This window comes from Triturus cristatus, chromosome 2_1 (assembly GCF_964204655.1).
Source record: "Triturus cristatus chromosome 2_1, aTriCri1.1, whole genome shotgun sequence".
NCBI classification, from domain to species: Eukaryota; Metazoa; Chordata; class Amphibia; order Caudata; family Salamandridae; genus Triturus; species Triturus cristatus.
In genome coordinates, this window is record NC_140581.1 from 548,299,492 (window position 1) to 548,311,675 (window position 12,184).

Genomic DNA, 12,184 nt, shown 5'->3' on the forward strand with positions numbered 1-12,184 from the left:
GGGGCCAACTACCCCTCCTGTTACCTCCAGTAACTCCCACACAGCGGGATTTCTGAAAGGTTGTCGGAGGCCACGCCCCCTTTTTCCACCACTCTGCAAACGCGCCTCGTGGCGCTCTGCTGGTTGGAGAATATAGTCCCCTAGGATGCGGAGGGTCCTTGGGGACCAGGAAACCCTTCTGTTACCTCCAGTAAATCCCAGACAGTGGGTTTACTGAGAGCTGGTCAAAGGCCCCGCCCCCTTTCTCTACTACACTGCAAACATGATTACTAGTTTAAAGAAACATAGAAATTCACCCAAAAACCCACAGGTTCCAGGGACGTTATAGTTAGGAATCAGCATTTAAAAAACCTTTGAAATTCACTGAAAAACACAAAAGGTTTCAGGAATTTATAGTTCAGAAATGGAATTTAAAACTTACAAATTCATTGAAAACAAGCATTAAAAATGCAATAGGTCTCGCCTTTCATTATGTTAAAGCCGTTTGTGTTGCTATACAATACCATTAGCAAAGCAAATGGCTTTAACTTAATCAAAGGCGAGACCTATTGCATTTTCAATGCTTGTAATACCCATGTCCTGGGTACCAGAGGTACCCTTTACTAGGTACTTACAGGGGTGCTATTGTCTTCGCTAATTGGGTTGCAATTAGACATTTACCTGTTTTAAGGGAAAGAGCACTGACACGGGGGCCTGGTTAGCAGGTACCCAGTTCACAATCAGTCGAAAAGCATCAGTACTAGGGCAAAAGGTGGGGGTAACCATGCCAAAAGGGTACACTTTACTACAGAACCCAAAAGCTGGGGCACTGGAGAGATACAGATAGTGTGAGGCCCATTGGCTTTGAGCACTAGAGAAGTTCAGATACTGTGATGGCACGGGTTGGGATCTCAAGATGGGTACAGATAGTGTGAGACCCCTGGGTTGGGAGTGCTGTGGACTTACAGCCACACTCCTGGAGCTTGGAGCACTGGAAAAGTACAGATAGTGCGAGTCATGAGAATTGGGAGCCTAAGAGAGGTACAGATAAATGAAGTGCCAGGGGCTGGGAGCACTAGAGAAGCACATATAGTGTGAGGTCCTTGGGCTGGGAGCACTAGGAAAGTACAGATAGATGGGGGGGGGGTAAGCGGCAGCATGAACGCACGAGGGGCGGGGGAGTGAGCGTGTCAGCATGGTGAACGTGCGAGGGGCGGGTGGGAGTGAGCGCGGTGAGTGAGCGCAGAAGCGTGGTGAACCTGCTATTTAGACAAGATGGCGTCAGACTGTCCACAGCCCGTACGGATACGCGCAGGCTGTCTGCATTGGACAAATGGCAAGAGCAGCCATCTTTGTCAATGCAGACGCGTGCATGCAAGCATTCTGGAGAATTGATTCCAAAAGGTCCTCTCCATGGCGAGAGCAGCGCATGCGCTGCTTTTGCCAGGCGAGACCTAAAAACAAAGGTTACAGGGATGTTATAGTTAGGGTCAGGTTTCAATCGTACAAAACCAGTGAATTTCAGCAGTTATAGTTAGCTGAGCTAACTATAACTTGCGCCCACGCAATGCACTGCTTGAGGCCTCACATATTACATCGCATATGACATGGCCAGTGACATCACTGATAACATCATTGATGGCAAATACCTCCCTCCTAACCAATTCTGCTCTCGCACAGGTGCACTTTTTGCAGTACTTGCTTATACAAGCTTCTAAGGCTCTACCTTTTTAAGCCTCAGCTGACATGGTTATTAATCCTTTTTAGCTTCTCCACCTGCCTGTTGGATAGCCACTACACCACTTTTCAGACGCACAAAGCATTGAATAAAAGCTTCAGTTTTTATTTGTAGTTAGACATGACATTCCTTGTTCGAGCCAGTCCTACAAGTGGGTGTCGTGCAGTTGTTTTAATACATTTATGTCTTGGCTCCTTGTGTCTCACTACAGAGGCTAGCTATAGTCTGTTTGTGCCGTAGCGAAGGACAGAGGACATAGCTATGTTGCTGAGGGAAACCCACATGGCTCTACTCTTTGTCCTCTAACGCATCCTAAAGCTAAGCAGATAGCATCATGATTGCCTGAAACCGAAGAAATGAGGCATGCTAGTAAAAAGGGCTTATGTGGAAGGGAATGTCTTTTTTCTCTTTTAGTCCTATGTATCATTTGGGGCTTGAATTGTACAAAGATTACATAAGTCAGGGGTCCCTTCGTACTTTGTATTTTATGTTTTTATTATTGTATGGCTTTAGTGTAAAGCTGAATCAAACTTGATTGATGTTTAGCAAAAGCTCCTTTGATGTATTTTCTGATAGACAGAAACTTGCAGGTTACTATTCAGAAACAAATGGCCAAACTTCCTGTGTCATCTTGAATAGAACAATCATATGTAATAAAGCAAATAAAGAATAAATACATGATTAGCAATTAAGCAACAGAAATATTCAGGCAGGTAGAAGCATGTAACTGTGAAAAGAGGCAGTATGAAGTTCACATGCAAGGTAAGGTGGTCGATGTGAAAGTATTTTGTATTCTCATGGTCTGGGTGTAGTCTGGAATTAGTCACTCTAGAGTTACAGTTTCTGTATCTTTTTTAAATGGTGCTTCCTTTACCAAAACTTTGTTGGTCCCTGAACTAATCATGTGTAGATCACTCAGAGAGCTAAGTATACCGTAAGTTAGACAATTACAAACTGAAACTATTACCTACATTATAATTCGAGGATGGTACTCCATTACCGAGTTATTCATGTAAAAACGTTTAAAGTACATACTCGCAGTTCCCTGCAGAAAAGAAAAAAAAATCATGTATTAGGGAATCGGAAAGTTTCTTACACCGTGTAGCTATAGCACATCATTTAAACCGATAAAACATAGCTCAGAGTGTAACAAAATCAAGTACCCCATTTGTGAAACACACAGTTTTAAACTTTTTATTTTTGCAGCTCTATGCTGGCTCCAATTGAGACATTCTGGATTTCTATTATAAGTATTTAGACACAAAATTGCACAACTATTCAGTAGTGCTTAATTCACTATTTGTAACACTGCTGTCATTAAAACTGATTTTGCATTACTCACAAGTTAAGAATCTGTATTTTGTGCTGTGTGTTTGTAAAAGAGAACTGCTTCATATGGCCTTACCTGAGCAAAGCATTCAGCATTAATCAGGCTAGACCTAGAGAGGTTCACACCAACACTATCCATCCTAAATCCATTATGACTGACAGGGACAACCGAGAGGATATCCACCAATACACTTTCATGTCATCATGCATCAGCAATTACATCAAAAACAGGGAAAACCTCCAACAATTGTTTTCTGCACAGAATGCATCAACGATATAGAGTTGACTTTATGATGATACAGAACATTTTTGAGATTCAAAATAGTCCCTCATTACTGACAAAGCAAGAACTCCACATGCGGCATAAGTATACACCAAACAGACTAAAGCATGTGGTGAAAGAGTTTACAGCTCTAGGTGGAGCGAAATATATGTACATTTTAACAACAGGTTCAGCTGGCTATGCTGTTAAGGCAGACCTACCAAGCATTAGCAAAGCCAGTAGGTACCGCCTATGCGACCGGTCTGTCGTGTCGTTTTGCAAGCACGGACATCATGTATGTGCACATCTATAAAATGACATTGGTGCCTTTTTGCACAATGAAAGGTATATTCCTAGGCAATCACAATAGATATAGATATCAGCCACTAGGTCAAGTGATGTAAAACTGAAAACGTTAGAAAGACTTTTAATAAGAACCAGTGTACCATACAATAGTAAAGATTAAAACATTTTTTTATTGTTGTCAGTGTAAAATCATATTTTATGTTTAAATCAACGTAAAACTAAAACACAATACAATTTCTAAAAATGTACATGAATTTTATAAAAGAACAAAACTTTAACCAAATATAAATTGGAGTACAAATACAATGACATGAAAAACCTATTTCAATAGACGCAATAAAATAATGAGAGTGAGTCAAAGTGTAGACATTCAAAATATATGAAGTTGCGGCAATAGATTATCTTCTGCCCAGCACTGCAAGAGGCATAGGTAAGTCACCCTTAAGGCAGGGTGCCCCATATCTCATGTGGGGACCTATCTGGATGAGCAGACAGGTCCCTTAAATATCTAACACCATTCTCAGATATTATAAGTGCACAGTAAAGCCATACTGAGTATATGGTTTGGAAATTGGTCACTACGAGATTCCTAGTACCATAATGGCTTTACTGAATCCTGGAATGTTTGGTATCAAACATCTCAGAATAATAAACCTGCACTGATTGCAGTGTCAGATTTATTATTCCATGCACTCAGGGATCCCTTCTAGAGGGGACCCCTTTACCAAGGCAAACCAACCACTGGTGGGGTCCTGACTGGTGAACACCAGCCTGCCACCACAAGACAGGTTTCTGGACCCCTGGGGTGGATGCCTTCGCTCTCAGGGCCCAGAAACAAAGCCTTTCTTAGGCAGAGGTGCTCACACCTCCCCCAGGTCAGGAAGAGCCATCTGTGGCACGGGATCATCAAAGGACTTGCTGCCTTTGCAACACGACCCCCTATCAGGGGCAGGACCCCTTCCTGTCTCAACCCCTTTTTTGGCGGTAAACAGGACAGTCCAGAAGGTGTGCCCACCTCTGCCAACCCCAGCCCTCAGGTGGGGGAGGAGAGGTGAAACACACTCTTCAACGCCCGCCATCTTGCAGATGGCAGGCACCCTCCAATCAGGGTCAGGGATTGGAGTGGGGTGAGCACACTAAGGGTTTAGTCACACTAGGATCAGTAGCCCATTGGCTGCTAACCTGCTACCGCAGTAACGCCCCTAAATACAGTATTTAGGGGCACCCCTGAACCCAGCTCGGCAGTTCCCGATGAACATTGAAGACTGGCCCGACGAAGAGTACACAACACAGAAGACACAGGCAACAACTGAATTCGCCCCAGCCCTACCGGCTGCATGCACCTTCGGAAAGCCCTGAAGCCAAGAAGAGGTCGAATCAGGGATCAGCGACCTCCACAAACTATTAACGGATGACCCACTTCCACAAAGACTCCAAGACTTCTGAGGACAGCGGCTCTGTCCACAAAAGAAACTAAAACAAAAACCTCCAGGCCCTGCAAAACAGTGAAGCCTCACCTTCCGGACCTACCTCTGCACCCGACGCCCATGGCCCGAGGCCAGAAGGCCCACCGTTCCAGAAGAGGTTCCCCAGCTGTCCGGAGTCTGAATCCAGTGACGGATGTCGCCTCCAAGCCCATGTGTCAACGCCTGCAGCCTCAACACCCAGACCCCTCCACCGCAATCTGCCTGGTAAAGGGAAATCCGACATCAAAAGACACCCTTGCAGCCTCCGGGCCTTGAACCTACCAACCAGTTCCAAAGGTGTTCTGATGTCCCCCTGCATTCGAAGTTACTTACCTGGCTGTTGGTTTCCCTCGTCTGGCTTCTTGACAGACACCTGCATCCCGAGACCAATTTTAAAGATCACCATAGAAAAGCATTGAGTAACTGATGCCACGTAAGCACTGTGCACTCAACCGCCCCCTTGCCACTGGTGGTGCAGTTTTAGTGCTGCCTTGGGTCCCCCTTTGCCCTCACCTAAACCCCAGAGATCTGCTTACTAGCCTTATTGGCCTGCCAGACAGCAACCTCAATATGCCGTGCCCCTAATCCCCATTGGCTAGCATTGGCAAAAAGTACCGAACTTTGCACTCTGCACCCGGCCGCCCTAGTGCCGCTGGCAGTGCAATTCCAGTGCAGAACCAAACCTTGGTTGAGCACCCAAAAGAGATTTAATGTAAACCGTTTTACTTACCTGCAAGTGCTAGATTTGTTTTCCAGCATAGGATTATATGGTGGGGTTTGTTTCTGAAAAATGGTCTAAGAGCTGTCTTATACTGCAAACAAAAGTAACTTAGTGCCTTGAAAAGCGTTAATCTGTTTCCTAATGTCCTGTGTTGCTTGGACTATGTTACTCGTTCCCAAAGTAGAAAAGTAATCTAGAAGTAATTTCAAATGTTTTTTAAAAGCTTACAAAGCATTTTCTCTACTGCACAAGTAATCTGAATGTTCCTACCTACCAAACCAGTATTAACTGTCTTTGAAAAGTAACATTGTATGAAGAGTTTAATTTACCAACTACTAAGTAGATCTTGGTTCTAGAAATAAAACAACAAAATAACTTTTAATACAAAGTATTGGTCTGGATTCAGTCGGAGTGTGTGACAACACTTTTTACCTGAGTGTAGACAACAAATGCTTAACACTACCCTCATGATAAGCCTGACTGCTCAACTACATTACCACAAAAGAGAGGACGGTATTATCTACTTTAGCCTCTGCTATACCTCTGGGGATCCACTGGACTCTGTATATACTATTCCAAAGTAAGGTATAGTGTGCACAGAGTCCGCTTCCTACAGATGGTAACAGAAAATGGTACATGGGAAAGACCAACAAGACTGACAAACTGGAGCACCAATAACAAGCAAGCAAATGAGAGCGAGAAGGAAAGTCAAACAATAGTAAGCAATGGGAGGGCTACACACCCCTCCATGTATACTGTAAGCCACTACACGCCTCACAACAAACAGTGCATGCACTGTGAAAAGGCTCCACCTACAAATGAGTTGGCAGCACCCGATTCGAATGCCACATCCTATGGCCTTAAAACATTTGCTCTCCAGGTACTACAACCAAACTTTAACATACTCTAAACAGTTAAATACCTTTCAAAAACTTGAGGACTTATTCCGAGAACCATAAAATAAATCTACTTGGGATTACTTAAACTTTGTTCTACAATTCTCCAATCCGTCTACAACTTAGTACAAGTTAATGATGCAGCTCACAAAAGTAACCTCTAAAATTTGAGAAATAGGATCTCCCATCCCATGGAGTTGAGCATACAGGATGGCATCCCATCTGAATTCCACCCTTCTATAGCCGATGGCTGCCATAGGCTTAGGCGGTCATCTACAAGAAATATCACTATTACACTTCCCTCGTTGAAGATTTTTTCGACCCAGTCCACCTCCAACGTATGGCCCGGAATATCCATCTCTTATGTGGTTTCAAGATGTTGAATGAGTATAAGAGCAACGGGCAAATGTCAAAATAACAATTTTAATGCACAGGTCTGGCCTCATGTTGGATTGCCCCTTCACCTACAAAATGAAAGAAAAGGGCCTGATAAATTCAATACATACTGGTCAGACTACATGGCAATACATTTCCCACTGCACATCCCTTTGCCACCAAGACTGTCATGCACCTGCCCAGAGTGACCCAATACCAGGAACACTCCTAAGAAATAAGCGCTGGAAATGCAGATAGGTCTCACCTCTAGGCCATATTGGCTTTGCCAATGTTTTTTGGTGATGCTGTACCGCATCGCCAAGATGCTAGTCAGCATGGCCAAAAGAAAAAAGGAGAAAAAAAACCCGCAATGACACAGTCGTGTCATTTTAAAAGGTATGTGTGGGCCTCATTACGCATACTCGAACAAAGTGATACAGCGCCTTTTTTTTTTTATTTACCATTCCGAGATGGACAGATGCATTTTTTTAAATGAAAAAGTAGTCCAGCAAAAGCGCCGTTTTTGAAGGCAGAGCGGCTAACAGCAATTTGCTGCCTTGTCCTCGCAAGGAGAAAACAACCATTGAAAATGCAATAGGTCTCGCCTTTGCTTAAGTTAAAGTCTTTGCTTTGCTAATGCTATTGTATAGCAAAGCAAATGGCTTTAACTTAATCAAAGGCGAGACCTATTGCATTTTCAATGCTTGTTGTTTTTAACGGCTGCGTTTACTGCCTGTGTTTTTTCTCTTTTTGTCCTGTTGTGTGGTATGCACGGGTTAAATGCGTGTGAGTGACAAACAGAAGTTCTGTTTGAGTGAAGGTAGCAAATGTGTCTCTAATATGAACATTACATAAGAACTCAGGGACAGTGAATCATGCATACCTGCAAAATTGCAAGTGAAGTTTCCACTTAAATTATCCCGACTTACCTCCTCGCAATGAAGCAAAACTACAGTTGTAAAGCACAAAATCATAAGCAAGAGTGCGCATGTACCTCTGGACAGAGATAGAACAAGGGTTGACAAAGCCGGTAGGTTAGGGTTTAATGTGTTAATAATGCACGTGCATGCGTTGCAAGCACATTCAAGCCAGACAAAGAACCAGAAGGCTCCTTTCACTTGGCTGCAGTCCTGTTTTTGTTTCTCTGTCAAATAAAGTTAGAATGACAGGGAGGCTTCAGTATAGCCCTTGTTTCGTTTCTACAACATAGATGAAAGGAAGGAAGGTGGTGGGGATAATGAGGAGCGAGACACACAGGAGCCCCGGGTGACAGAGAACAACCCTTCTGAGCCAAGATGTGACTGATAACGTTTCAAGCCAACACCTTACAGAGGATGCTCAAAAACAGGGAACGGTTGAAGGGGACGGACCAAAAGCCCACTCTAGGAGATTATTATAAATATGTCTGCATGACAGCTGTGCTATCAACTCAGCTCTATAATGCGTGCAAACCTTCAAAAACACACAGGCAATTGTGCACGTACGCGCGCACACACTCCTTCAAAAACCACTGGCAGTTGTGCACACACTCCTTCAAAAACACAGGCAACTGTGCGCGCAGGCACACACACTATTTAAAAAAACAAACAAAAAAAAAAACACAAGCAATTAGACACGATACTCCAACTGCTGTCAGAAATGTATAGAGAGCTTTTTCGCAGGGAAGGGTAGGGGAGTACTTGAAAATGTCTTATGTCTGCTGTCGGTTCACAAGCTACATAGCATGTGTCACATGTACCGCATGCAGGGTTCATGCTGACTGTGTTACCCACCGAACCTCAACAAGCTACCACAGGGTCGCATACTGTACATTTACAGTATGGTAAACAGGCCACCGACAAACATTTTATTCGTCAAGTGACTTACCTGTAATAGATCCATGTCAGAGAGTGAGTAGCAATTACACAGGTGATGCGCCAATACCGCTGCCTTTAACTGGTTTTAAATAGCTTTAAAAGGCTGCGGATGGGAGGATATTATTATGAACATGGATAAGGGTATCAGAGAGGCCAGAATGAAATTTACTCTTTTCAAAATTCTTCATAACTGGTACTGGTCACCACAAAAACTCAAGTCAGCAGGTTTACTACACCGATCTACCTGTTGGAGGTGCCCAGAGGAGGACTGCGATATACTACACATTTTATTCCGATGCCCAATTTTGAAGGAATATTGGTCTTCCATAACTGCCTCTCTACACAGAGATATACAAGTGTCCATTCCTTTAACAGAAAAATTAGTTCTATTACATGATGTTACTGATCTCCCAAATCTCACAAACCATACAAGACGATTGATAGCTATTGCACTCACTGTAGGAAACATTTGTATATTAAGACTTTGGAGAACACCACAATGCCCTACATATGACGAATGGCTTATTGAAATGTATAAAATAGCATCATATGAAAAACTCATTTATAGATTGCAGGACAATGTTGCAACTTTCATCCAAATTTGGAACCCCTTTCTAGCTAATAAATGTTCTATTTCTGGTAATATTTCAGATTTTTCTTCTAGTTAAGAACTACAATAAGTGAATTACTTCTGTTTTCATTTCCTTATTAATTCATTACCATCATTATTTATATTCATGCTGTTGATGTTATCATTAGGCCTGTTGATGCTGTAGCCACGAACACTGTTATTTGAATTAGGACTTACTGTTCACCTATTTGAAATTGTTGAGTTAGTGGGAATATCTTGACTTGAAATAATATATTTGTATGATATTATCGCTACTATCTTCCAACTATCTATAATACATGGTTTACTACATACTGTATACTATCTTTATCATCTTCTCCCTAGTCCACCTTTCCTATTTCTTCCTTTCCAGGTTTTATGAATACCTCAACTATTGTATCTTTTGATATCTGTATTATCCTTTTTATATTTAAAAATCTGAGAAGGTAACATTTCATAGTAATTTATTGTGTGGGCATAATTTGATTTGTTTATACTCCCTTTTTTATGTATGGTTTATAAACTGACATGTACTTCTCAATAAACATATACCAAAAAAAAAAAAAGGCTGCGGATGTGACTTTTAATTAAATTTATTAAAAACAGTTCATGTAAATTACGTTTTGAATAAAAATGTGTTTACAAACATTGGAATTTTGAGCACGTCAAGAAAAAATGAAAGGCGCGTCAGCCATTGACTGACTCAAAGCACACAAAGCTGTAATGCCTTTATTCAGCGAGTAATACAATAAGATACTGGTAATTCATTCAGCCAACAGCTGTTTCCAGCACAGTCCCTGCAGTTTTTAGGTCGAGCCTAGAGCAGCGCATGCGCTGCTGCTCGACTTTTAGTAAGGTTTTCAAAGTGCTACCCACAATCTTTTCCTGGCCTAAAGCTTGCGTGCATGTGTGCGTGAAAGCGCGCAGCCGCCATCTGCCTGTCTTATCTCATTAAGCCTTGTTTTACAGTTACGAGCCGTCATGGCTCATTAAGTGCTTTCGCACGCGCACACACAACTCCCTCCACCTCTCTCTCTCCCGCTGCAGCCCCCATCTATGCATTCCGTGCGGCCAATGCGTGTTCAAAAGGCCCCGTAGCCAGTACCTTTGAGATATAAAAGCAGCATGTCCCTGGGCAACACCTGTGAGCTCACGACGCCAGTCCTTCGGTGCCAAGCTACTTTTGCCACCTCTGGTAGGAAAGCGTCCTTGCTCATTAACAGTAATGTGCTACCCTCATGCTTTGCCCACAGCTCGTCTGCCAGCAGACGCTGACATGCCTGGAAGTGCACAGCTTGAGTGGCAACGGGTCTCCAGACTTTCTACTGGCGGGAAGGTTGGCGAGGTCGTCGTACAACAAGTTCCAAGCTCAGAATATCAGCAGCGCTCTGTGCTTCGAAATGCAGGCCCTGTAAACATAATGGTAGACTTGCCCGGAACTGCAAATTGCAGGTTTGTTTGGCACAGAGGCAGCAGAGAAACAGGGCTGCAATGCTCGTGATAATAATGCACGAGGCATTCCACGGAACATTTGACATCGAAGTCTTTCTGTATGAACACACTCTGCTACACAGCACTTATCAGTAGATATTGCAACCAGACTAATATTAATCGGTACTTTAAATATTGGAGCATATTTCGTACAAAGCCCTGTGGTCATCTGTGTGTCTCGGTGATGTCTGGGTCCAGCACAATGATAGAAATTAGGCACTTTGAGAAAAATAATATTTCTGCCCGGTCAACTTTAAAACTAGATCATTGCTGTGCCTCTGAGCTGTTAAACCTTAGTTCTTTTTCTAGGCTGTTTCGTACAGGCGGCAAGAGTTGATCCTTTTGTTAGATGCGCACGAGAGAAGGATCAGAGCCCCCCCCCCAAATCCCCTCCCCCGGTGTGAGGCAGACATTTCGGAGGGGCGCATAATACCTAATCTGATCTTAGAGCTTCTCTTCTTGAGGAGGAACTAGAGATTGCACCTCAAAGGGGAAATATTTGGATTCATGATGAACTGTCATCACATATTATTCTAAGCACTCAATCTGAAGGTTGGAGCAAGGATAGTGGTGAGAGCAGCACTTCTGCAATATCATCCACAATGTTTTAGTAACACTTGTTATCATTGCCTGGAAATAATATTTTTTGATTCAGAATCCAGCGTGCACAAATCCATTTTTGTCATGTTTCCCTCAACATTACAATAAGTCAAAGTAATGGCCGAGCTCTGAGCTTTTGGCTTTGTCAATGTGAATGTTTTTTGCGTATGTTTGTGCGGTTGAGGATGCGTCATGTGTGCCTGTGTTAAATTGTGTGTGTTACTACTTTGAGCAGGTGCCTGTGGCTGTGTGTTATTTGTGCAAGTTTGTGAGAGCAGTTGCCGTGCTCAATACATTGACTCACTGCATGCGCTAAGCAATAAATGTTGATGGCACTTAGGGAGCCTCTCAAATGAAGGGAGTCCATTGCCTTGATGAGCTTTTTCCCGAATAAACAGCTGATACCAGTTCCACACACCCATGGCAGGTCGATCAAGCAGTTATATGAAGCTTCTCTTGTGTAAAGGAACCGTTTATGCACTCACTTGGAGAGGGCTTGGCATATAAACACAAACACTTTTCACGTGCACACACACTACAAGCATCATCTACTTC

The 12,184-nt window shown here is 43.0% G+C and overlaps 1 protein-coding gene across 1 annotated transcript in view; it reads right to left on the reverse strand.

Annotated features, from left to right (window-relative positions):
* Positions 1–12,184, reverse strand: part of CCNH (cyclin H) — a 211,271-nt gene that overhangs the window by 116,362 nt on the left and 82,725 nt on the right. The window contains exon 4 of the mRNA XM_085632430.1: positions 2,689–2,762. Within this exon, the coding sequence (XP_085488556.1) occupies positions 2,689–2,762 (74 nt within the window). The remainder of the gene's footprint in view (positions 1–2,688; positions 2,763–12,184) is intronic.